Source organism: Filicampus tigris, chromosome 6 (assembly GCF_054856515.1).
Source record: "Filicampus tigris isolate MCC_2025a chromosome 6, RoL_Ftig_1.0, whole genome shotgun sequence".
NCBI classification, from domain to species: Eukaryota; Metazoa; Chordata; class Actinopteri; order Syngnathiformes; family Syngnathidae; genus Filicampus; species Filicampus tigris.
The window spans coordinates 23059746-23087736 of record NC_141222.1 but is presented as its reverse complement, the minus strand read 5'-3'; the positions used below and the strand labels follow the sequence as shown (position 1 = coordinate 23087736).

The window sequence follows — 27991 nt, the reverse complement described above, 5'->3', positions numbered from 1 at the left end:
TTTGACATGGAATCAGTCGACAATAAATAACATTTAGAAAGGTGATGTTAACTGTACGTATATAATTGAGCGATTCGTACATCGTACATTTACTCGGTTAGTCAATATTGCATTTCGAAGCCGTTCATAAAATGGAAAAATATGCCATAAAAACAAGTCCAACCTCATTGGTTGGGGGGGGGGCATCCAGGACTCACCAAAGATCAAGTCGGCCTTGAACTGGAAGCTGCTTTAAAACTAGTGAAACCGTCTACGTCAAGTGAGTTTTACAGTGCAGACCAAGATAGAAGCACCCAATAATCATTTACTATTTGCATCCTAAATTCTTGAAATTGACCTTCAAGTTAACAGCTGGATGGCTGAAACTTAGACACGATCGGGTGTTCCAACAAGAACAGGATCCCGTGCAAGCATGCAACACATTTAATTCTTGTTTTGAAATTGATTACATGTTGTATAAACAGTCCTACCTGTTGCACATTTTGAAAAAGTAAATAATTAAACGACCCAAATTAATGACATTCATGGCCATGTGTGCATATAAACTTGTGACCTCAGATTGTTTTTCTGCATTAAGTCCTATAGGAAAAAACTTCATGAATCAGTCACAATTGGCTGTTGTCACCCCACAAACCGTAACCCAATGATTAAACGAACTCCATTAGCTGCTTTAACTCCGATTTATATGTGAAGACATTTTGTTTTCTCTGTGATGCTTCTCCGAAACTCTCTTTACACCAGCCTTACAAATGTTATGTTTTTTTACCTGCAATTTGGTCAATTTCCATAACCTCCCTCAGGGATTGTCACAGATCACATTTGTTGTGCGCTTATCCTAAAAACTGTTTGTTCGTGATGCAGGTATGAGCACGAGTCAAAGGTCACCGGTGGCCCTCTTCCAGAACGGTCACAGGGCAGCAGAACAAGATGCCTCCGAATCTGCAGTCCTCTACCTTTTCCAGGAGGTTTCTAAACTTGAGGCCTCCTTGCAAAGCAGATCGCTGTCCCACTGGCTGAAAGAGAGTCAAACTGAAAAGGTTGAAAGGCCTCAAACCGCCGACAATCCACATTTCATGTCACCTTATGTACGCGATAACCCCATGGCGAGCGGGAAGGTGGAAATGGTAGCGGAGTCACCACCCGCAGTCCAAAGCCCTTGGAGAGCGTTGAGTTTGATCAATCTGCAGTGTGAGAGGCTCATCGATCTCGGAGAAGCGGAAGCGGGCCCGAGAGTGTTTTTTCCCGCCATGTCCGGCGTCCCTTCCGCGCACAAATCAAGAACCGATGCCAGTGTTGAATGCGCTTTGAGACCGATGGCCGCCTGTGTCGTGCCGGTGGTTGATGAGCAACAGAACTTTGCGTCCAAACCCCAAACTCGCGAGAAAGAGTTGACTTGTCATGCTCCACCACAGATGGCCGACAAAGATGCGGAAGAGGACGAAGCTCTGGCATCTTCTCGGCAATCTAAAACCCAGCTGGAGTTGAGCGTTGACATGTTGTTGGAAGGGAGTCGTGACAGCTCCCCCGCTGAACATCACCGTGCTGAGACTGGTGTTTTAGGAAGCCCTTTGTCGCTTGTGCACTTGCCTGATACATCCCCAAGTAGTCAAAGGGGTTTCGACAGTGTGAAGCGGTCATGCCCAGCTCCCGCCCTCGACCACAATGCAAACCTGATGCTGGGTTGTCACCGGCCCTCCAAACCAGATGACGACATTGCGTCATCGGAATCACACGGCGCTCACGTCCCCGCCGAGGAGAAACTGCAACGCTCTCCCGCCGCCACGCTGACCTCAAAGGCGGGCAATGAAACGCCAGTCGCTCGGCGCTTGCGGAGAACCAAAACGGCGAGAAAGCAACCTCATCCCAGTCGCAGCGGCGATATTCACGACCCGCGCTTCCGGGGAGTGACGTTCCGGATGCGCGCGGCGCTCAACGACAGCAGGGAACAATGTCGGCTGCGCGTAACTTCGAAGTACAGGTGAGGAGACGCCGATATACAATCGGAGGATGCCTGGTGGCGTGCGTTGCGGTTGTCCGCAACCATCCGTAGCGGTCGTCCTGGTTTGTTGTCTCTCCACCTCAGCAAGGAGCTCTACAGAAGCTTGCGGAAACGGAGGCGGAGGACGCAAACGTCTCGAACGACCAGCAACTCTGACGAAGAGAGTGAACCCTCTGCCTCGGGTACCTGCATTGTACACAAGTCAAGCCACTTACTTTTACTGCAATACTGTGGTCCAGTATTTCAAAGCGCCCGTAAAGCAAAATGTCTTAAATTAGATCAATTAATCAAGTCAATTTGACACGTCACGTAAAATAGTGCTTTAACAACCGTGGCAAAATTTGTAAACAAAAAAGATGAGGTTTCAAAATGGTAAGAAATCAAGCAGCCTTGTCGCGCTCTCAAACGCTGCGGTCGAAGTGCACTGATGACATGCCCTGCTCACCTGTTAACTGTCAAACAAACGCCCCTACTGCCGATGGCAGCGTGCGCATGAAAATGACGGGCGCTTACGTGATGTAAAATCACATGACGAGGCTGACCGTCAAAATTTCATGCATTACTGTGAAGTCTAATCATAAAATAAACTTATGAGCCAACTTGGACTCGTTGGTGCGGGCGTAATGTGAGAGCTGAAAATGACCAGGGATGGCAGACTGTTGGCCAGGGAGGGAGATTGTTGGCGCTGCCGCATTCACTAGTAACAGGCATAAGTTATCGAACTGCAAGTTGTAAACGTGTATGAATTAGTGGGGGAGGTGGAGTCAAGCTGGTGGCCCGAATGCATCGCCGGCTGCCGTTTTGGCCACGCCCCAAGAATCAGGAACACTGAAATGGTAAAAAACGGCTCTCGTATTTCCACAAATTCCTTAAACATGTGTAAGGTATTTGGAAACAAATGTATGCTTCACTTTACAGCGACTTTAAACAGATGCAGTTTAATGGTCACTAAACCATTTACATGTTGCAACAAAAGAGATGAGTTGTCATATTTTTACGATTATGAGCATATTTATGTCAAATATTTTTACTTATTTTGTTTGACTTTCAACTTACTCCCTTTTTTTTAGTGTGGAGACGCCACAGTGAGTTACTTGCATGATTTCTTTGTCACACTTTTTATGCCGGCTGCCCTTCCTAATTTTACTACATTTACCATTGAATTATTTTTTTCATATTTTCCCCCACTGGGAGGCGCTGCTACACAAATTTTACATGAGAATATTCTCACTGGACACCACCAAACAAGTCACAAAAGGTCCGAATACTGAAGTGATCTCTTAATTTACTCACAAATGTACTTAATTGGCGTGAAATGTGGGCCTATTTAATTGAACTCGAAGCTGATTATACTCACTCCTGCTGTTTATTCCAATGAATAAACAGCAGGAGGATGCACAGGTTTAGTGTCCCTTCTAGTGGAGGAGCATTCGTTCTTCCCGTCACTATACATTGCTGGCAGAGATGAACAAAGATATATTTGTAATAATTTTTGGACAAATGAAGCAAAATTGCCACGTGGCGCCCCTGATATCGCATAGTACACTGGTGTGCCTGGTTTAGTAATCAAAGTGACCTAATGCGCGTTGACTGTCACTAGGGGGCAAAGTTTGTGCATCGTGCTGCACCAGAAAGACCCCCATGTGGAGAGACGCAGAAGATGGGACCCCTCTCTGCAACGCTTGTGGCATAAGGTATTTCATTTTCATCAACATTATCCCCACTGGAGTTATTAAAAAGAAAATGTTCCATTAAAAAAAAAAGAAAAAAGATGAATTCATTCAGTCAATTTTCTAGCTCTTGTACAGGGTCAGTCAGTCAGTTGGAACCTAAAAAAAGTTTAGGTTCATGTCGACGGACGTGCAAACTTGGCATGCATGTTTTTTGAAAGTGGAAGGGAGTACTGGGACAAAACGTATGCAAGCGTGGGTAAAACATGCAAACTGCACGTAGGAAGGCACAAACTGGGATTTGAATGCAGAATAAAACCATACTCATTAAAAATTAAGTACAGACTCAAATCATTTGTTGAAACATATTTTATACAATTTGCTGAATTTAACAATAGATATAAATGAAGTCAGTCTTCCAATTTAACAGTTCTTGCTCTTGTAAAATGGTGAAAATGTGCTTCTGCTACAGAATTAGGGGATATATTGTAGGTCTTAATACCCCTTTTCAAGTTGCCATGTTTTTTTTGTGTATAAATCAATGACACCAAGATAAATAATTTCGGAACTTTTTCCACTCTTGTGACCAATAATTACAAGTCACTTATAGAGAATCTCTTTGCGAATGGAAATAAAAGTAAAAGGCGATCCACTGACACTTTTACTTGTCCGACCCCTGTACTTGTAATTTTTTTTTTCTCCATTTAGCGGCTTGTGTTCATGCATGGTTACAAACAGCCTTATTTATTTTTATTTTTTTCTTGATGATGCTTTTGTAACTTTTTAAATTTCTTCATCTTTTTAAAGGTACAAAAAGTACAGGGTACGCTGTGTCAACTGCTGGCATATCCCGAGGAAAGAAAGCAACTACAGCTCGCGCTGCCTCAAGTGTGGACATTTTGTGAGACTGACCTCCACTCAGCACAAACACACCACCTAGGAGTAAATGTAATACCACACACACACACACACACACACCAAGCTATGCAAACTCTTGAATACCGCGTCTCTTAAATTCACCACATGAGAAAATTCCATTCCAAGTGTCTCCCGATCCTTTTTTCACACGATATTGTGTATTACACTAGCTTCGCTTTGACAAAGTTGCTCTGATTGCTAATTCCATGACAACCGGAAAGCGCATCAGTGAACAAATACCGGTGATAAATACATACATAAATAAATAAATAAAACTTATTAAACGGCTCTTAAATTAGCTACATTTGTAGAAGGAAGATAAAGTCTATAAAAATTGTAAATGTTTGTTGTGGCTGTTGAGTTAAAAAGATATAAATAAGTGTTTGAGCAGTTCTTTGGGGAGAAATGTGATGCTGAGCGTCAATCTTAAAGCGGCAAACGTTGTCTGGGAACTTTGAATGTTGGCGCTCTCGTTTGCCGTGCATAACCTCTCTCTCTCTCCACGTAACAGCCAAATTGTATTTAGTTGGACTCAGTAATTGTTGTTTTTGTCAATGTGTGCATTTGGGTGCTTATTTTTTTTTTTTTTACTTTATTTGGGTCGATTGTGGCTTTTGGGGTCGTATTTCATTACTGGCTAATGAGGTGCATTGGTTTTCTTGGCATGCATGTTTGTAAGGATATAAAAAGGCAATTTTGCGTGAACATCAATATGTTGTTGGTTTGGATTAAATTTTGTGTGACTAGCTTGTTGTGTTGCCTCATTATGAGCACAGATCAAATATTGTAAGTACATTAATTAGTCGGACTGTGCAAACAAACTAGTGGGAGGGAAGCGCTGTGCGTTAAAGACGCGTCGCCGTTCCGTGAGCCCACATGCAGTGTGAACCTCTCTCCACAGTGGGTGGCCTCACATGGACGGATGCTGAGCAAACTATTGTTTTATAAAACGTATGACGTCTTTCTCTAATTCCAAACAGCCAAAGCGACTTTCCTCTCCTGACTTTGCCAAAACATCCCCTGACGACGAACGCCAAAGGAAATGAGCTGAATGAGCCAAGAACATAAAAACCTGCCGGTTAAAAATCAAGGTTTCATTTTAAAATCAAGCATCATAATCCACAAGTCTTACCTGCTGTGCTCATTTCTAACATCAAATATAAACAACGGTTACAGCACAAATACCACCTCAAATAAACACCTCAGTTTTTCCACTTAATGGAAAAAAAAAAAAAATAACAGATGGGATTTTAAACAGTGTAGCCTGCAGAGCAGACTTTGCATCTGTAGAGCTGAAGTTTGTGGTGGAGTTTCAAGTTCTTCATGTACCACAGTGTACTCCGGAGCAAATGCCGCAAAATACATTACTGCCTCCCCCCACCAAAAAATCTTTACATTTTTATATGTATAGGGGATAGGGGGAACAGTGAAAATGCATGAATAATTTTCATTCAATTGCATTCAGGGAGGAAAAAAAAATGTATATAATAAACTCTCCAAATTCTTGAACAGGGATATACTGCCAATACGTGTTTTCCATAAAAAATGGAGTTCCCCTCGCAGAAAAATTTTGAAAATTTTGAAAATTTCTGAGAAGTGAAAATCCGAATCGGTCCCATCCAGCCGCATTGATTAAATTTTTTTTTTTTTTTAAATGCCCCAGAAATTCTTGAATGAGTGGGAATATACCGCCAATGAGCGTTTTCCATTAAGTTTACCCCCCAAAATGATTCAAGAAAATGTTAGAAAAAAAAATCTGAACAGTGAAAATCTGCAAATGGACGCGTGTTCAATCGCAGTGGGGTTGTACCGTAAAAAAAAAATTCCACAAAAAGCAGAGTTGACGCCCCCCAACAATAACAAAATTATGTAAAAATCCAGCAAACAAATCCAAATAATAGATGGCCAGTTAATTGCATTGCTTTTTTTTTTTTCTGTAAACCCACAAAAATTCTGTAAAAAGTGTGGATTTCCAGCCAATGAGGATTTTCCACAACAAAAAGGGTTTAAAAAAATCTAATATTGAAAAAAAATATATCAAGTCGACAAGTACCGGTAGATGAATCCACAGGTGCCCAACCACGAGTATGTGTGGATTTACTGCGGTCAAGAAGAGATGGAAGGTTAGCGGATAGTTATTTGTGGAAATCATCACTGTGATTTTGTTTAAAATTGTATAATATAAATGATTTCATATCAAATTTAACTTGAATCAATAAATCACTCAACTGCAGTGTATCAGGCGGCATTTATTTATTTTTTGCTGCATTTATACCCCGCAGCTGAGTTGAGTAAATATCCCTGACCACAATTTACGGAAATACAGCATGTATTTAAACACCGTCAGTATGATTAAAACCGAAATATAAAAAGCATTTTTTTTTTAATCCAGTTTTTGTATTGGATCCCATCGGATTGAACACCATGTATTCTGGACTCCTCGGTGGCTGTTTGAAATGAGGTGGTGCTGTTTAGGTGAGGAGGAGGAAGAGGAGGGCGTTAAAAGTCAAAGATGCAGTCGGCTGAATCAAAGCATGGCAGAGTTGTGCTTTGTCTTGGAGCTGTTTGGACCTGCCCACTGAGCACCATGACTTTGGACTGCAAAGCCATTGAGCACGTGCGGCTCCACTTAGGCGTGCGGGGTGGCGGGGAGCAGGAAGACGTGGATTTCTCAGGGTGGGAGCACCAGAGAGACTCAACGCTCCGACTCTGCGACGTCTCCGGCCGGACTCGAACTACTCCGGTGAAGCCCCCTTACTCGTACATTGCTCTCATCACCATGGCGATCCTCCAGAGCCCCAAGAAGAGACTCACCCTCAGTCAGATCTGTGACTTCATCAGCCATAACTTTGCCTACTATCGGGACAAGTTCCCCGCATGGCACAACTCAATCCGACACAACTTGTCTCTAAACGACTGCTTTGTCAAGGTCCCACGGGAACCGGGCCTTCCCGGCAAGGGAAACTTCTGGACTTTGGACCCCATGTCGGCCGATATGTTTGCCAACGGGAGCTTTCTTAGGCGGAGGAAACGCTTCAAGAGACAGCGTCAACCCCGGAGGACAGTCAAGGACTGGGCCGGGCCTGCGGCTTTTCAAACCGCACCCACCGGACTCCCCCTGCTCCAACCACAGCCGTACCCCCGCCTGAGCCTTGCAAGTGTTTTAAACACTCCAGCTGGTCCCGGCTGTGCTCCTGTGAGGACTCTGATGCCTGCGTTGTGTTCACTCCTCTCCAAGGGATTTCCATCTTGTTTGGACATCTGCACCGCCATGCAGCCTTTGACCTATGCTGTCGCTCTTCACGGGAGGACACCCAATTACATCTTTATGGACCCCAAGCACTCGTCTTGCTTTTGCACTGTATTTGCTTGATGCTCTTATGTAGCTTTTAGTTTCATATTTTGCATTTGAGGTTATTTTTTTTTATTTTTATTTTTTGCAAATTCAGGACTTGATGATTATCATTTAACACATCACACAATGAAAGCTTGTGTGACTTATTTCAATGCAACATACGTTCATTACACTGTTCTGTTCGTATAATTGAACTACAATAGTAGCCTTGCTTGTAGTTTGCTTTTGGTGCAATGAGATTTTCATACAGTGGATATAAAAAGTTTACACACCCATGTTCAAATGCCAGCTTTTTGTGATATTAACAAATTAGACAAATTTCAAAATGTTTTCCACCAGTGTGGCCGATAACCTGCAAAACTCAAAAAGAAATCTTTAAGAGGAGGATTAAAAAAAACAAACAAACTGAGAAAGAAAATATATGGGATATTGCATATCTTATTTATCCAATCACAGTCAAGCTACTGTTAAATGAGAAGTCAGACACCTGCCACCATTTAGGATGCCTCTGGTGAACTCCAAATAAATCCCAGCTGTTGTCGATGGCTTTCACTGACATTGTAGTCACACCTTTGCACACAAGCCATTATGCAACAGAGAATCTCCAGAGCACGGTGGGGCGTATACTTTTTGTATCCATTGTATTTATAATATTTGCATTGGTTTAGTGTGTTGACTGCTGTATTCGTGTTCCACACAGAAATATTCAAAATGATCAACTTCAAAATTAGAAATAAGTCTTTCTTTTATTGAAGAAATGCGCAAAAATTGAAATACCGCACTTGAGTTTACTTAAGAGCTTTTTTGAATTATGATTTGAAAGTGTATGGGTTTCTATTACAATAAAAGTAGCTTCGCTGAAAGATTTTCTCCACAATTATTTGATTAGACAGGATTGGGTGCTTAGTTCCTCATTTGTCTGCTTCAATCCATACAGGTCTTCATGTTACATTTCAAAATCTGTCTCAAAATAAATGAATAACATTGTTTCCTCTGAGCATCTGGCTTTCTTGTAGCTTTTGCAACAAGATCGAACAGTATTCTGTATCTGATTAGACTGCGCTGTACGCTGTCGAGTGTTTGCAAACTTGTGAGATTACGCAAGTAAAAAGCAACAAAACAAGTGAAAACCATGACATCATGAGTTAAAGTATGACTCGCAATTATTCCTCTTGTCTTTCAAAAGGATCCAACGATCTGATGCGTAATCACATCGTGACGTCATCCCATTTTAAAGGAACCTGTTTAAAAACGCCATGGCAATGTACACGCACGCGCGCGCACACAGACCGATCAGAACGTTAGGTACATCTTCGTAAAAACAAATTTAATCTACCATATATGTTAGCCAATGCCAATTTGCTATCAGTAAGGTCGTTGGAGCGTACCAATTACAAAAGATGACAAGGAACTCTTTGTTAAATGGTCCAGACACTCAATTTCCCAGCATTTACTGCCCCATATAACCTGTGCACTATAACAACATTCACCTGGTCGGCTACACAAGAGCAACGTTGTTACACGCACACACACATACAAACGGTGGGATGAACACTAATAGCGGCTAATAAGCACAGCATAAACCAAAACAACATTTAACGGTTCCAGGTAACTCGCACTAACGTTGTCCACATGTTTTGTTTTTCCGTGCCGACTCCTCACTGGCGACGTCCAAACATGCAAGGTCGGAAGGAAGGCCAAAACAGGAAGTCTTCAAATACAAACAAGAACACATAAATACAAGGCAGTACAACACACGGCATCTTGATCGTGTTGGATTGTTGGCTGCGGCTTTTTATGAAACCTTCAAGAAACACAGAAGACTTGTTCAAATGATTGCCTTTCAGTTTGTTCCGTAAACAGGAACGGGCCAAATCCAGAACTCACATGCTGAGGAGTATTCTCTGTAAAATATGAGTGAAATTTTCTTGGCTATCATCACCGTCCATTAAAATAGGTAAGATTACATATTTGCTTTTCTGATCAAAGAAAAAAATATACAGTGAACCCCCATTATTGGCGGGAGATAGGGTCCGGCCGTATCGCGAATAGCAAAAATCTGCGGATAATTGACAACCACAGAATTGCAATGGGGGGGAAAAAAATGTCAAATTTTTTTTAGACCCCAACTTGCATTTCATTAATGAAAACCAAAAAAAAAATGTGAATAGCTAATTCATCATCATTTGGAACTCAAACGTGTCATTTGTTTATCTGCAAGTGAAACAATGAACATCCATTTTATAAAATTAGAATACAGAAGTTGTATTGTATTGTAAATCCAGGTGTGTGCATGGACTTGTGATTACAGCAACTATAGGACTCTGTGAGTAGGAAATGCACCGAGCAAATGCAGAACCGGTTGGCTTCAGTTTTTTCAAGCCAAAGTGAGTGCGGCCTCTTCATGAAGCAGATCTGCGGGCCTCAGAGCACATGTGTCTGACAGATGTTCATCTCACCTCCATCTCTTGTTTATGCCTTCCCTCCCCTCCAGGGCATGCGTGGTGTTAATCCTCCCCTCCTCCACCTGGACGGGACCACCCGCACACGAGCGGCCCACCGGCACAGAGACTGTGGACCTGTGTGTGTACGACTATTGGATGACAAGTGGGCACTTTCACTCGGTAGAAAGGAAATAAGCAAAATGAATATGACAATTAAAGTTAAAAATTAGAAATCCACCAGACCATTTGCTAGGTTCAAAAGATGCAGAACACAGGATGTTAAAATTGCCATTTAATTTTACAAGATGAACCCGCTGTTATGATGTAGTCAAATAGACCCGGTTTAAAAGTGAAAACCCTAGAAAAAGATTCCAATATTGTAAAAAATTGATAAAGAAAAAGTATTTAATGTATGTGCATTTTATATCTATCTATCTATCTATCTATCTATCTATCTAGTGCATAGCTTTTGTTGTCTCAATATATGTAATATAAATGTAAATTTAATGTAAATTTAAAAAAAACGAATACATTTGCATTAATAAAAAAACCGGCCACGGTATTTTGATTTTTTTATTTATTTTCAACTTTTAAAATCAAATTGACTCACAGCAAAAACATGAAGCGACAAGTTAATTTATTCACGGATTCATTTTAATAACGGGTGGAAGCTCTGTAGTCCATATAGGACGTTTAATGGCAAATGTTTGTCTCCCTCTACTGGCAAAATAATATCACCGCACTCACGTCAATGGTTTGAATCATTAAACTAAGAACCTTTTCCAAAACCAGTTAGGATGAAATCCCTTCACAAGCACTATCATTATACATTCATTTGATTGTATTTCATATCTTTGCCTCAAAACATAACCCCTAAACACATACTTTGACGTGATGGAAAAGCCCAAACCTCAAACCCAAACACCTTTGAGATGTGAGAGGGCAGCAGGTGACATTCTCCCGGGAATGGATGAAGCTTTTCTTCACTTTTCACTTCTCATATGGATACTGGCCCCATCGCACACTCCAAAAACATGCATGCTAGGTTCATTGGCTACTCCGAATTTTCTAAAGGCGTTTATGCGAAAGCTTGTTTGTGTTTGTTTGTGTTAGGTGCCCTGCAATTGACTTATTGTACGGCCGGTCCAGGGTGGCATTCAAGCACTTTGCGTACTTACATTAGACTTAGGGCTCACATATGGTAATAAAACAAAACATTATGGCCGGATGAATACTTCATATAACGTTTCACAGTTCACGCTAGCATGGAACAGCGGGACAATGAGAGAAGCGTGTGAGAGAAAGTTGGAAAGTGATGCGGCGCTTCCTATTATTACAGGATGGAGGTCGACAACAAGCCACACTCCAGCACAACTGTGGAATTTGGACCGAGCGAGCGCTGATGATGAGAAATATGACACAGGGGAGGACACAATACGCTGTTGTTCTACATTGTGTCACCGTGACCTGAGGGTACGTTCACAACACACACACACACACACACACACGCACACACACGTACGTATACAGTGTGTATACAGTATCGGATCCAAATCCAGATTAGAATCAAATTGTATGTACTGTATGTTTGGAAATGTTGGTTACACGTTTATGAATCTATATAGATACATATAACGGAATACATGTTTCAAGAGATGATTTATGATGTGTACATCTACAATCATATTACAATCCATTGATTAATTATTATGCTTATAGTCATGGGTGGGCTTTGGCCTATTAAGACGATTTAGGGCGAGTACACCCTAATGCAGGGGTCACCGAGTCCGGTCCTCACGGGCACCTATCCTGCATGTTTTCCCATCTCTCCCCGCTGCAACACACCTGATTGAAATGACCAGCTCACCAGCAAGCTTTTCAGAAGCCTGATAACGATACTGATCATTTGATCAGTCACAGTAACCATTTACACTATTTTGTCAGGAGCCAGTGTTCTGTGGCCGTCAGTTCTATTACAGGTTAAAGGTCGTTGTGACAGTTGTAGCAAACGAGTGGACCCGAGTGCAGGGAGGCCAAGGCAAGAGCGCAGGATGTACTGAAACGTGTATTTATTTTCCCAAAATAAAACACAAAGGCAAACGAGCAATGTGGAAACTACTAAGTTAAGCAAACTACTAAGTGCAAAAAAAAAAAAAAAAACAAGACACAAAGTGGCAAACCAAAACTGGGAATGAACTCCCAAACGGGAACGTGACGGGAACTGACAAATGTATTTGTCTTTTGCAGCCATTCAATCCCAGGAATTTATTGACATTTTTTTTTCAAATTTTTTTTTTTTCAAACGTTAGGCTAAAAGAGGGTCTGAAAATGCGTGGCAGCGAATGAGTTAACAAGATGCACGAAATGATCACTTTTACAATCTTCCAAGGAATTCGCAATGACCCATTGCTGTTGACAGATTCCCGGTGTGGGTGGGCATCAGTCTTACCTGGGGCGGGGGGCAAAAAAATGCTCCAATGCTCAAGTAGGTCGAAATCCAGCGTAGGGCTACTGCACCTTAAAACATGTTTTGTTTTCTCCTTTATTGAAATAACTGTTGATGTGATTTTGGCTAAACAAATAAAAGTTGATTAGATTTTGATTTTTTTTTTATTTCCCATTCATCAGAACTACATCCGGTTTTCTTTGGGTGGGCAGAGTGTGTCCGTGGGTGGGCCCCCCCCCTCCCGCCGCGATAACGCCCCTCGCTGTTGAGTTATTTTTAGAACTAGCTTGCAGGCTACGCCCGTGGTCCTTTGGAGTCACCTGGTCCCCGCAGGTACCATGATGGTGACTGAAGCTTAAGGTGTACTTAATGAAATGTCCAGTGAATGCAGTCTCCGTGTTCTTCGTCTCAGCGCAGCGTCCCTGGCTCGCGTCCAAGCGCCGATGAGGAAAGTAGAGGGTGTGTTCAATCAAGGAAACAATTGATTGAGCCTATTATGTTCTCATTAGCCCTCCGGCTGAAATCCCCCTGGCTGACTAAGGAAGTCTAAAGAGAGATAGCAGACAATAAGGAGGAACAATTTACCCTTGAATCATTCGGTCAATGTCCCTTGTGATGTGTTTCGGGCATCACTTGTTTGAAATGCACCGTTTATGTGAAAGTGAGCGATGCTATCGTCCACCTGTGGCCATGGCAGACGTATCCTATGTGGAAAAGCCTGTAATCCACTCGTGCAACATCGCCCTTATCAACTCCATTAATACAACCCCCAAGCATCAGGCCTCCGAAAGCCAAACCAGGAAGTGTGCGCAGGAAACAGCTGTGGCCTGCATCCGCTCGCTCGCCCCGTGCCAGGTGCATCCTGGGAAACTGAGCCATGTGTGGCCGTCCATATGCGAACGGTTCTGAGGGTGGCCACAAGATTCAAATAACAGAGAGAAAATATTCTGCTGCATTTAGATCATAAAAAAAAGAAGAAGAGGGAGAGACAAGAATAGGTCCTACTATTAAGAATTAAATCAAGTTATTTTAACGAAGTTGTCATTTTAAGAGTTTTTGTTCTCTATATTACATGAAAAATCATAAGTCAAAGTTAACCTAATATTTTTTTTTCTATTAATAAAACTTTATGGTAATAGTTGCAATTTTACCTGTAAAAAAAAAAGTTTGTTTGAATATTACAACTTCATACTCAAGCATTTATATCGTAATTTGAGGAGAAAAAAAAAAGTAATGATAATTTACAACAGTAAATTCACAATTTATACTGAGAAAAAGTTGTAGCAATAATGAGAAGAAGAGCATAAAATGTAACAATGTTACAATAGTAAAGTCATAATTTAAAGATAGAAATTTGATATTTGAACATTAAATGTATGGCCATATTGACAAAAATTACATTTGTAATTGTTGACAAAATTTCGCAATTTTATCGGAAAAATGCCTTAATACTCTGAGAATAAAGTTGGAATATTTAAAAGGAGGAAAAAATCAATGACAGCAACAATGCAGTCCTAATTTCATGAGAATAAAGATGTTGTATTATGCGAATGTAGAATAACATTAAAAGATCAAAAACGCACAAATTTACAACAAGCTCACAGTATTACAATGATGAAATCGTACAAGAAAATGACTAAAACCTAGCAATATAATGATCAAGTTGATAGTGATAACTGATAATCACGATATTTATCTTCCTGATCTTATGAATTGTCCAGGACGATGAGGCCAATAAAAATGCAGCAGACGTGTCGCAGTAGACCAAAGAGGAAAAGCAGAACTTTGCGCATGTCTTGGCGAGTGTGCGCACCATTGTTTGTCACTTTCTCCGTCAATTGCACCGTGAATATTGCCACAAACAATTAGCTCCTACGATCACTATCACTGTGCACACAATAGTGTTTACATACTGCAAAGGAAACATAGCAAATGGAGTCCACTCGGTGGAGTGTGTCTCGTCTCGTCGTGTGAGTGTGTATGTATGTGTGCGTGCGTGTCCTCACTGTGTAGTCTTCAGGGATCCCTTCTGTGTACTTTGAGAGCGTGGATAATGAATACTGAAAGTATTTATTACCGTACACGTGCTATATTTTCAAAGATCAAGAAAAATCTATACCTGGCCAATGAAACTGTTTTTTTTTTTTGGTTATGTTTCTTTAAACAAGTCGTTCATTAATCTTTAATATGATTTTCTTGTTTATATACAAACAGGGCATGACTGGTCTCCAGCTTGCAGTAAATAATTTAGTTGAATAAACAAACAATAGCACTTTTTGTCTGAATATGTGCTTCTCCAACTTTTTACACCAAGTCAGCTAACACTTTAAACCACCGTAACAAGCATAAAATACAGTAGAGTAGTAGGCCCAAGTGTTCATGAAAGCAAGGCAGAGATTAAATCCAATACGACCAATCACGGCTGTTTTCTGAAGCAGAGCTATGATTGGTCGTTATCTGAGTCCTGAGGGTGTGTGGTGTCATTTTCAGTTGACAGAAGTGACAAAATGGCCGCCCTCGGAGATGGCTAAAAACAGGTGGATTTTGTTGCTTATTTTTTTCAAGAATATGTTCTATGCAAGCCCACTACTTGAAACAGGGCATTCTGATAAATATTGCATTTGTGGAATAAGTGTTAATCCACTCCTTTTTCGCCATCTCTGGGGGCGGCCATTTTGTCTTCTGTCGACTGAAAATGACATCACAACTTCTCACAACGACCAATCACGGCTGACCTGGTTTCTGAATCTGAGCCGTGATTGGTAGTTGTGAGCAGTTGTGATGTCATTTTCAGTCGACAGAAGACAAAATGGCCGCCCCCAGAGATGGGTTGCCTTCCGCTTTTAAGTAGTCACGGTAGTATTCATGTTACTAATACTGTTAGCATGACCAGTAGTATTAGTCATTGTAGCAGTAGTAGCGGTAGTTTTAGTATTACTAATACTGAACTGGTATTACTCAACTCCACTTTCTATAGCACTTTCACAACAGCTGCAGCTGTAACAAGCACTTTACAGAACACAAGATAAAATATAAACAACAACAAACAGGATAAATAGTAGAGTAGTACAAAACTCCCATTTCACGTTAGAAAAAATTAGCTGGTCACTCAGGTAACTGAATTTCAATTGTGATGGTGTCATGCGGTCAAGACCCTCTGAATTTTATTCCGGTCCCTTATGTTGTATTTCTACAGTATGTGTTGATGGCTTGATCAAGTGGAACTGCAGCTGCTGGATGCAAAGCAGCGTAACACAACACACAGAATATTTCTATTATGCACATTCAGTCTCATGTGCAGCCACCACGACGACAATGATGATGATGATGATGATGATGATGATGATGATGATGACGAGCACCAGGCACAGCAATAATAACATTAATGGTGCCGATGACAGATTTGTCGCGCGGTTAACTCAGCAAAGCGTTCTCTTTCCCAGGACCTCCAAGGTCACGTTACAGTAGAGTGGACATCACGATTGCGCGCGGTCGAGCGTCTGAGGAGGAAACCACCGAGGTAACGGAGAATAGGCGATGACCCGACCTCCAGGTCGCGACAGCCGCAGACGGCCGCCGCTCGCCCCGAGAACAAAGAGCAGGCGTGAGACACATTTAGGAAGGAAGTCGGAGAGGAAAGTGGCCATGATGACGACTCTTATTGGCCATCAGCGACACAGGTGCGCTAATGCCTACGCATCCCAAATTCCCGCTCAAGTCCCATGAATGAAAAATGTTCCATCCTGTGACCCACGCACACACGCAAACACACACACACACTAATGCACTTTGGACAGTAAAGAGGTGGTGCTTTTGAATGCAGCCTAAAAGGCGCCCTTGTGTGAGCCCCCCCTGACTAACACAGGCGTATTATTACACGTACACGTATACACGTACGGCCCACTCTGTTCTTGAACGACCACCGAGCACTTACAAGAATCAAGAATCTTATATTTGTTGCATTCATCCATTAATATATATATATATTTTTTAAATTATTTCAGGCAATATCATTTTACAATGAAATGCAAAAAAGATAAGCAATTACACAGCTTATTTCATATCGTAATTAACAAGGACGTTTCTCACATATAAAAAGGATAAAGGATAATGCCTGAAAAGGACTGGGAAGAAGAAAATCTTATTGACTAACACGCCATCCCCCTCCAACATCTCAACAATATCCTTCCAACAAGCTTGTTTGGTGCTTCTTTCCAAGTTAAGGACTATATATTGCTGAAAGAACCATAGGAAAGAAAATTTTAAGAGGGAGATGTGTTTTGGTTAAGTAAAAAAAATAAAAATAGTAATTCCACCAATGGTAAAACAAATTAGTATAGCAAACTAAATGGTAAAAAGAAGTGGTGGACAATGCACCAATAAATAAATAAATAAATAAAATGAATAAATACATAAAAATCTTCAGATGTTGCATCATTTTTGTTACCAAAACACTTTTTTTTTTTTTTTTTACAATAACCTTGACTTCTGATTATAAAATGAGGTATTCATCAATCTGTTGCGTTTGTTTATGTAATAATATGATGAGACAAATACTTTTCACAGTCCCGCAGTTCAGTTGTATTTAAAGCGGAAGTCAACCCAAAGATATTTTTTTCCAGAATATGTTCCCTGCTCACATTTCTCGAGTCTTCACTGAACCTATCATTCCTTTGAACCTCGAACCTTAGAACTGTGGGGCAAATGCGTAGTCCGCTATTTCACTGTGCTGCTGCATAGTGACATTATTACATATTGCATTAAAACACAGGTGTCAAAGTCAAGGCCCGGGGGCCTGATCCGGCCCGCAATCTCATTTTATGTGGCCCACGAAGGCAAATAATGTGTGTCAACTTCACATTTCTTGCCAATTGTTTTCACTTTTAGCAAAATTGAGATGTGAGATACTGCAATGTGTTATTTGTTACCAATCCTCCCCTTAAAATACATTGAAAAAAAAAAAAAAACTGACCAAACAATTACTTACCGGCTTCTAATTTCGAAAGTAGCTATCCATCAATTTGTTGTGTATATGTGATCATATAAGGCGATCATACATTTATATGACGGACCTCCGAGGGACGTCATAACTGCGGTGTGGCCCCTGACTAAAAAAAACGTGATTGACACCCCTGCATTAAAAGAAGACGGGTGCATTGAGTTCCATTGCATATATTTTTTTTTTAACCGGTCACGTACTGTAGAACAGCAGAGATGTTCCTGTGTTCATGTGGGTGTCAAAGCAATCATCAATAACTTGTTTTTTTTTTTGTTTTTTTTAAATGTACTCCCACATTGTCATATTTTTAGCATGAACATAATCACGCATGAACCGGCTGGGTAGGCGTGTGCGCAGTCGGCTGATTGCAATCCAATCAGTCTACTCCTGACCATGCGTAGTGTACATATGCGGGTGTGTTATGAAGTCTGTGTTGTGGTGGTGGTGATGGGGGGGGGGAGCGGGGGGTGTTGGTGTTGGTATTGTGGGTGGGGGGGGGGCGGGGGGGCTGTGGTGGTTTCTTATCTGTAGGCCACAGGCAGCTTTTGAGGCTCTTATCAGCAGCCACCACATTGTAGCAGCACATCCTCTTGTCCAGCAGGGAGCGGAAAACTCTCCTCGCAACAGGGAACCCCCCCTCACCATCAACCCCCCCCCCCCCCCTCCACACACACACACACACACACACACACACACACCTACCTCACCTCCATGCCGAGCGGCTTCTCTCTCTTTCTCTCCCTCCATCTCGCATTCTGACCGCGTCCCAGCATTCCGACTGGCAGCCAGTCGCGGCATTGCGTCGTCTTGGCGACTGAGCGACAGACAGAAAGTGAGTGAGTGAGAGACTTGAGGGATGACAGCAGTGTCAACATCATCTCCATACGTGCTTCCACTCTTCCTTCGCTCTCATTTGACAGCACAAAAAGCATTGTGTTCCTCCACTTCTGGATCTACATGATTTTTTTTTTTTTTCATTGATTCCTCTTTTTTTTTTTTTTTTTTTCACTTTTCCAAAAGGAAGACTTTGAGTGGCTTGTCAGACGATTTTGGCTCCAAAGACAGAATAAAACATTGATGATAAGATACTACATGAGCCTCTATGCGTTTTCGACGCAATTCTGGACTCTGAAGCCACATGGGGGCCATCATGTGCATGTGAGTATATCATTTTTTTGTTTTGTTTTATGCAGTGCTTAGCATATTTATTAGACCACCTGTCTTAAAGCACATCCAACATCATGAAGTGCTTGATGCTGCCTTTTCAATTTCTGAATTGTTAACATTTTACCATTTTAAATAGGGATGAGGAAATTCAAACTGATTTTACCCTTTTTAAAAAAAAAAAAAAATACAAATTTGAGCCGGCCCACTCGGTTAAACTAAGAAGTCACAAACTAATCAAGCATAACAGTCAACCACTAAAGCATTTTTTTTTCTGTTCTGAAATGCAGGTATAGCAATTACTATGTTTTGGACATCTTAAGACATTATAATGTAAAGTACCATTTGAATGTTTTTTGTAAAACTATAAAAAAAACCCAAAAAAACCCAATAATGATTATACAAGGAATTACATGAACCATTCCAGAAACCAAAACAGCTATTTGGTAACCATTTACGGCCGCTGTGGCCTAAACTATATTTGGTGGTGGTCCAATAAATGTGTTAAGCACGGGGCAAATATTTTTTGGGTTTGTTTTTCTTTAGGTCAAAATTAAATTTGTAGCGGGCTATTTTCATTTGATAAAATATTGATCGACATGATAAAAATTGATTTAAAATGTGTCTGTAGTGCTATTTGCACGTAACCGATATATATATTTTTTCTTTTTTCTTTTGCAGACTTAAAACTCTGAAATAATCCCTTAAATCAATTTATGATAAGCAAACTGCATCAGTGTATATTGATTACCAAAACCAATACTTATGATATCAAAACATACACCTGCACATCAAACATGTTGATTTTATCTACAATCAATCGTGAACAAAATCCAATTTTATTTACACAAATTCACTCATTATTGCCGTATGTACTGTTCTGTGTACAAACAGGAAATAACTAAGTTGAATGGAATTTTCATTCGAGGAAATCTTTCAATTTTCAAGCTGATTCAACAGTTAAGCACTATGTTGAAATTAAAAACTGTACGTATACATAAGAATAATGATAATAACTATGTCAAAACGCGTCGTAACAAAAGGTTTATTCGCTGCTATTTCATCGAAAAAACAACAAGCTATGCAACTGCGCCTCATTGTGAAAGAGGGAACTGTCCCAAATAAAAGTCATGACCATTAAGTGACAAGAAAACAGGAACAACGGCTATTGCAAAACCTTACAAGATGATGGTGACTCACAACCTACACCGAGCAGTATGTCAGCCTTTGCAGCGCAGCGCTTCAGTTAAACAACAATTATCTTCACTAAATACACATTCCTATATCATATTAATGACCAGCATTTCCCGACGCCACATTCTTTTGTGTCCCTTCATGGCGTGCAAAGTTTGACATGCTGGTTTTCGATCCCCTCTCTAAATATATATGCCAACTATACACTAAATCCCACGTGTGTTTCTTCTTTTGTTTCCCAGACGCTTTGATATGCATCCAATCTTCACCAGCCGGGAACATTTCGAACGCTTTAAAGGATTTTGACTCACATCCTCCAAACACACTCACACACACACACACACACACACACACACACACACACGGACACACGCAGACAAACTCATTGGACACATCAGAGAATCCTCAACGCAGGATGTGTTTTAAGGACAAATACAAACATCCACTTTGGGTCACGTTGCACCAAAAGCTCCGCTAAAGAAAGTTGGTCTCAAAAGAACAATTGCAGTGATGTGCGATTCGAGGTGGCAGTACAAACGCAGGATTAGACTGCACGAGGTTTCACTCCTCCTTTCGAAAGAATACAACTTTTGTCTAGACCAGTGATTCCAAACTGCGAATTTCACACAATCGGTCCAAAAATGATTATTCATTCACGAAAAACAACGTCTCTTTGTTCATCGAGCTATGCTAGCAACATATGATGACAGGCCGAACAATTAAATGCTCTGCCACTAGATGGCAGAGTACAATAAAGCTGCATAGTCACCTGTTGCCATTCATACAACAAAATAGTAACTAAAAGTGGGGAGGCATTAGTGTAGAAGTTTGACGTGATTATGTGACACTTGGAGTCTTACCTGGGGGGAAAAATGTTTTATTTACATGAATCGTCGAGTGAAGTGAGGTAGAGTAAAAGTTTTTTTTTTTTTTCAAATCCATAACAACAATCTACAGGAAAGTGCAACAGAGCGTACGTACATGATTTGTGCTAGCCGTCATCATATATAGGGGCCGCAAGGACAACACACACACACACGCGCGCAAGCACACGCACACACAAAAGAGGAGCTTACACCATGATGGAGAGGATGAACTCGGAACCGCACGCCTCCCCACAAACCCTCCCCAGCTCCTCGCCGCCATCGTGCGCATCCGACAGCAAAGATGTCCCCGAACGCACCCAGACGACCGTATCGACCGACGTGCGCATCCAGCCCGTCGTCATGGAGATGAGTTGTTCCCCCACCAAGTCGCCAACACTCGCCTCCCCGCCGCCACTCCTCCCGGTCAAGACCAACCTGGGCCCGCTCCCACCTCCACCTTCTGCCGCTGCACCATCATCATCATCATCATCATCATCATCATCATCATCATCCTCATCCTCACTTCCATCGCACATTCCAGTCATCAGCCTGGCCCACAGCAAGCCCCTTCTAGCCATCCCCAACCCGCCGCTGACCGCCCTGCACCCGATTCCCAAAAGGCCTCCTCACCTGGAGCTGCGTCGCACTCAGCTGGCCTGTCTGCCCGTCGGCGGTCCAGGAGGCTCGGCGGGGGCCGGCGGCGGGGGCGGAGGCGGAGGCGGTCCGTCAGTGCTGGCTCAGACGTACCTGCAGCCTGCCCACCCGTTCTTCTCCAGGTGAGGACACGCTTTTTCACCAAAGAAAGCCTTTTTACCCTCATGTCTCTTGTGGATCAGGACAAACGCTGAGATTGATAAGCGTTATTAGATTCCGTAATAGTGTTTCATTTGGATTGTTTATACAGTACGATAACAACTTCTAATTTATGACGTTTTTTTTTTACTTAGAGTAATACTTAAAACTGGATTATATACATACATCCATTATCAGAACTGCTTATCGTCACAAGGGTAAAAAATGATCATTTATTCACGACAAACAATGTGTCTTTGTCTTTTATCTAAGCGACATGGTGACAGGCCAAACGATACTAAAACAATTAGAAACGAAATTTCAAACAGCATTTTCGGAATTTAAAAAAAAAAAAAAAAATCGACAAACCTTAAAACCAATGAAAGTAAATGTAAAATACAAAAGTCATGACAAAATAAAAACTAACTATGATGAAAAATCAAAAATCATTATAACCCTGGACCACAAGCTTAATCTCAAACCATCATTTCCCAATAAAGAGAATGGAAATGCCATTATTCCGTTTCAGCCTCCACCCAAAAAAACAAACAAAAACATTTATGTGGTTTTTAATTGAAAAAATGTCTTTCTGTAATACCATACTTCATAAAAATGTACAGGAATGACAAAATTAAAATGGAACAGTTTTTGTCACACTTTGCCATCCGTCTGCAGCTTGGGTCCGTCGTCCGTCATTCGCCTTTTTTTTCCGTGGGGAAAAAAAAATAGTCCGCCGTCTATAGGCCGGTCCGCCTCTGATGTTAAACGGCTGTCCGTCGGCGAGTCCGACTAAAGTTCCACTCGAATCAGAGGCACTTTAAACTGTGGCGGGTGTTTGTCGACCCGATCTTGAATATGATTGGTTAATTTTGAACACAGCCACATCCCACTCATAAGACGGTATTCACTCTTGTGCAACCATCTCAGAAGTGTAAGACAGGCTAACCTCTCATACACCATGCCACCACTACACTCTAAAAAAAGTTGGGTTCAAAATAACACAATTTGGGGTAAAAAATGGACCAATCCACAAATTGGGTTATTTTGCACAAAACAGCCCAGTTTTTGGGGTTGTTTTGTACAAAACTACCCATTTTTGCGGTTGTTTTGGCAGAAAACAGCCCAGAAAATTGGGTCAAATTGACCCAAGTAGTGGATCAGTCCTTTTTTGACCCCAAATTGTGTTATTTTTAACCCAACGGTTTTTAGAGCGTAATTATGGTTGCTCAAGATGTGAAATGATTATTCACCTTATTTCTTATTTTATATTCCATTTTTTTTTTTGTAATCGTATTTTCTATTCATACGCGCTGCATCTCACTTCAAGACTCCAAACATGTCAAGTTTGCTCAATTAAATGCGAGGATAAAAAAACTGGCAGCTCCTCTTTCTCCAAGCCCCCCAACTGTGCATCTTTTCCTGACTCCAAAAAAAGGATTTTCTGTCACAGCGCAAGTAGGATTGTGCACATTAGCTCCCGGTAGGACTTCTCCGTCTGCCCCGGAAGCCCGTCGCAGTCTCGTGTGTTTGCACCAAGAAGCAGTCGTCTATTGCACCCGGCTGAGGTGCAATCATCCACTAAGTGACCTTTATTAGACCGGCCTCCAACTCTCCACGCTCGCAATCAATGACGCCTCCAAACAAGCAGCTTCCGGCTCAGCTAACAACATCCACCTTTCTCTTGTTTGCGCCGCCTGTATGGTGTTTACCTTTTGATTCTCCTCCCTTCAGCTCTTTCTTGGGCGCCTCCGGGGGAAGCTACGGCGTCATCACCAGCGGACGAGTTAAGAGAAGACCTTCCTCGCACTTTGAGATGGAAATGAATGATTGTGAGTATATGTAAATGTGAGATTTGTTTCGTATTTGGAAAAAAAAAAAAAAAGAAAAAAAAAAAAAGTCCTGTAATTTTGGGCAGGAAAAAAAAAAAAAAAAGATTCATTTTGCATCTTATAAAGGGAGATTACAATTTTTCAAATTTTTTTTTGATCATCTTTTGCCAAATTTGTTAAACAGTCATTTTGATTTGACAGTAGCACATGATAGACGTGATATGTGAAAAAAAAAAAAAAAGTTACTCGTGGTCCCATCTCGTGTCTGCTTACTTGATATTTAAGATCACCACGCCCCAGGAAAAACAACCAAACACAGAGATATGACTTATAAGGATGTCATTCATTTGCGTATCAGCCTCACATTGACCTGTGACGTCAGAGAAGCACCTTATTTGTAATGAAGTGTTACTATAACTCGAACCATTATTGGTTTAAAGTTCCTTTTTTTTTTTTTTCGGATTAAAATTCATGATTGGATGCACTGTTTTCATGGACACTAAAATTATTGATCCGATAAGGACTTGCATGTTTATGCATCACACTTTCGATCAGATCTCATTATTTTGACACGCGCAGGATGACCGAATAAATCGGAAACGCGTTTACCGATGTCACAGACGTGCGCGGCGAAGATCGTTTGTTCCGAAATTTCGGAATACGTGTTTTCACGCTCGCCGATCGGATTATCAATCGACGTAAACCACCACTTGATCGCGATTGACTTGATCGGGTCCGAATATTCCGAATGGGGTGTGTACATGAAGCATTTTTATCCCAATCAGGCTTTTAATCCGAATAAATGTGCCAAGAGCAACGTTTGGTCCGACCGACTTTTTTTATTTATTTATTTATTTTTGTGTGTGTGCGCAGCAGGCCCTCCTCAGAAAATCGCCCGTCGCGTTTTCACCAACAGCCGCGAGCGCTGGCGGCAGCAGAACGTGAACGGCGCCTTCTCGGAGCTGAGGAAGCTCATCCCCACGCATCCGCCGGACAAGAAGCTGAGCAAGAACGAGATCCTCCGTCTGGCCGTCAAGTACATCAACTTCCTGGTCACGCTGCTGGACGACCAGGCGCAGGGTGTGAGCAGGGACTCGGACTCGGACGGGGAGGAGGCACGGAAGATGGACTTGTCCGTCCTGGACAACAAACTGGAGCCTCTTTTTCAGTGCGACACCCCCCCTCCGTCCCAAGGCGCCTCGCCGCCTTCAACCCGTGCCGCGGTGACGAGGACCCAGCCGAGCAATCGAGACTCCGCCGATTCTTCGATCCCGCTCGCGACCTCGCCGACGAGCTCCAGTTGCGACAGCGACGTGAACAGCGAGGACGGCTTTGGGGCAAAGGCCTCGGTGGTGACGCGTGGCACTCTGGCCAAGGTCAAGGGTCAGATAAGGATGGCGGCAGCTACAAAGGATGAGCGGTGACCACAGAAGGAAGCGAGGGGGGGGGGTAGAAACGCCACAGGATGGGATTGGAACTGAGCTGATACCAAAGAGAGATGCTTGTTCTGCCGCTGTGCTCTCACATTAGAAGACGTTGATGTCATGTTGTCTTTGTTGTCTTTTTTCAGTAAAGTGCAAACGTTGTGCGGTTGCGCAATTCGTTTCAGGTTATGTTGACTTTGCTTCATTCGGCATTACGTTTGATCCTAAGAAAGAAATCTAAAGGGGTGTCCGTGAAGTCTCGGTTTTCAACGAAGGGGACTCAACTTGAAGGAGTCACGCTAAAAAAGAGTTGGGTTAAAAAAATAACCCAATTCGGGTCAAAAAGGGGTTGAACCGCTTCTCGGGTCAATTTGACCCAACTTTTTGGTTCGATTTGGGTTGTTTTGTACCCTATGAGCCAATTTTCTGGGTTGTTTTGTTTTCACAAAATGAACCATTTTTTTGGGGGGGGGGGGGGTGTTGCCCCAACTGAGAAAGTTTGGTGAAATTGGCCCAAGACGCGCAGATATCAAAAAGTTGTTCACTTTACTTTAAAATGACAAAAAAGAAAAAATTGTTAGCCCACTTTAGCTCTCGGCGGTGCATTTTCTTGCGGGTACGCTCGAAAACAGTTGGGTTGAAAAAAATCTGTCAATTTGGGTCACATTGTTTTGTGCAGCACAACGCAGAAGGATGGGTCGAATTGACCCAAGTAGTGGGCGGTCCCTTTTTGACACATACTTGGATTATTTTCGACCTAACTGTTTTTATAATGTAAAATACAAAAATACCACAAGCACTGGGAATCTTTTTTTTTTTAACCCCCCCCCACCCCCCCCCCCCCCAAATTATTGGAAAAACTGCGATAAGTGTTTTCTGTGGCTACCCAAAAAATAAATAATTAAATAAATAAATAAACAAACACATAATATTTGGAAGCATAATGATTTCGTATTTGAAAGCCGGCCGTTTACGTTTACGTTTATTCGGCTCTGGAGCACCAACCCACTCATCAAGTATGAAATGACACATTCAGAATCCGATATTCGTAAATGTGTCAAGATTTTGGCCCTATTACTAATTTGAATAATACAGCCCCCTACACTGGTTTATCTAGTTATGACTTTGCCTGTTGCAATGATCAGACATTTTCTTTCTATCACGCAAAGCAGATTACATTGACATACTATCGTGTCAAAGCCATAAGGTAAGCAGAGCTGCAGTGTTGTTTGAGCCGCGTTCTGACAACCAGTGCATAAATATACGATACTATATAAGGCTACGTTGTAGCAATCACTAGCATAGACGTCACACTCCGAAAAACTCACATGAGCAAGAAACAGAAAGTGAAATCAAAGTTATTGAATTATTATATTAATAATATTATTAATAATGTTAAGAAAAGAGGGGCCTAGGATCTTTACTTTGGTGGTGTGAGTCTTGAAGGGATATTTAAAAACCTGCTAAAAAGGATGTTGGGTTTTATTGTACACGTCGCCTAAAGGCACCAGTTTCAGCAGAGGAGAAACGGTTCGAAATGACAATGCTAGCATAAAACATTTTGACTTTTGCTAGAAAGAAAACAACAATCAGAAAAACAGCTGAAATGTACGTGGCGCTTCGAGAGTCGACCGGGCGTGATCGCTTCATCGCCCGGGATGAAGGTGAATATTCACCGGCATATACTGAATAAGAGAGATTCGAAAAAAGCTTTAGCTTTACTTTTACGAATAAAGTTGTATTGTATTGTATTGTATTGAAAAGCACCAGAGGCAATTTGGAGGTCAAGTTACTGACTTGGTTCACACGGTAATCTTTTTTTTTTTTTTTTTGATTCCCTTCTGGATGCTTCTAAAAATAGATTATGTTCTGATAATAACAAATGAATAATGTGAGTCATAAACAGTAGGTAAAGAAAAAGTATGACACCCCAACGCCGGATGTTACCATTTACTGACATTATATTCTGACAATGGCAGCCATGGGAAAAAGACCTTTATCATAATCCCATGATGTTTTTCAAGGGTCGTTTTTTTTTTTTTTAATGACCTGTTGTGCGCGAACACGTGTGTGAGTGTTCTGGTGGTGTTTGACAACCAGCAAGGATTTATGTAACCACAGCAACTGTAGATGTGTGGTAATGCGTAAAAGATGTAGGATGTGGTTCAAGATGGGATTTAGTGCATTGGGCAGGGCTCTTCATTAACTTCCTATGTGGGGATGGCTTTATACAAATCGGATACGTTCAGGCGTTAGGGGGGGCAACTGCATGGAAGTTGGGAGGTGGTGGGGACAGAAAACGGTGCAGACTGTTTCTGGGAAGTCCCATGCACCCACTTTCTGGCCCGCAGAACAGGAAGTTTGCACAATATTTCCCTCACAACCCAAAACCACAGTGACTGGGCCGGGGTCACCAAACCCCCTCAAAAAAACGTCATTCTCACCATGGGGTGATTTTTCAATTGAACAATTGATCCGGTTCACCACGTATAAACTAAAACATATTTACTGTAGTAGTCAACATTTGAATAATATTTTCTGTTCCATTTCGTAAAGCCTTTGGAGGACTTTACGAAGACTAAAATGGACCCTGGTAAAAATTGCGCGGTCGGCTCCGTTCTTTAATGTACTGAACATTTTTATTCCCAGTCCTGTACTATTTATTGCATTGCATTTTAGAATCAAATTTTCCCCCTCGGAAAATAGGTACTTACAATGTATTTGTTCTGTAAAATATATAAATACTGCATATATATATATAGTACATACAAAATATATTTATACTATATCCGTAATTAAAAATAAGACTTTTTTCCCATTCTGAATTGTCCTTAGGTGTGACTGTGTGTGTGAATGCCTGTTCGTAGGCACACCTGCGACCCTCATGAGGA

General features: G+C 41.6%; 2 protein-coding genes and 1 pseudogene across 3 annotated transcripts; all 3 read left to right on the top strand.

Annotated features, from left to right (window-relative positions):
• Window positions 1–5334, top strand: zglp1 (zinc finger GATA like protein 1; annotated as a pseudogene). The gene is made up of 5 exons (XR_015087223.1): window positions 1–259; window positions 862–1978; window positions 2051–2181; window positions 3600–3693; window positions 4477–5334. The product of XR_015087223.1 is annotated as a zinc finger GATA like protein 1 (transcript).
• Window positions 5335–7116: 1782 nt separating this feature from the next.
• On the top strand, window positions 7117–20575 carry LOC147146307 (forkhead box protein D4-like; the record flags this gene model as incomplete). Its single annotated transcript, XM_086032822.1, is given in 10 exon segments — window positions 7117–7166; window positions 7168–7729; window positions 7732–7850; window positions 7852–8556; window positions 10254–10329; window positions 10437–10549; window positions 11726–11859; window positions 16276–16512; window positions 18852–18989; window positions 20432–20575. Coding segments are annotated over 4 exon segments (840 nt in total), but the record flags the coding sequence as incomplete, so codon positions are not given.
• Window positions 20040–25289, top strand: lyl1 (LYL1 basic helix-loop-helix family member). The gene is made up of 3 exons (XM_086034026.1): window positions 20040–21831; window positions 23579–23676; window positions 24550–25289. The coding sequence occupies exons 1-3, from the start codon at window positions 21269–21271 to the stop codon at window positions 25098–25100; spliced, it is 1212 nt and encodes a 403-aa protein (XP_085890152.1). The 5' UTR covers window positions 20040–21268; the 3' UTR covers window positions 25101–25289.
• The last annotated feature ends 2702 nt before the right edge of the window (window positions 25290–27991 follow it).

Coding starts and splice junctions, on each gene's coding strand:
- lyl1 (XM_086034026.1), top strand. CDS start 21,269: ATGATGGAGAGGATGAACTCGGAACCGCACGCCTCCCCACAAACCCTC. Junction 21,832..23,578: donor GCCCACCCGTTCTTCTCCAG/GTGAGGACACGC, acceptor TCCTCCCTTCAG/CTCTTTCTTGGGCGCCTCCG. Junction 23,677..24,549: donor TGAGATGGAAATGAATGATT/GTGAGTATATGT, acceptor GTGTGTGCGCAG/CAGGCCCTCCTCAGAAAATC.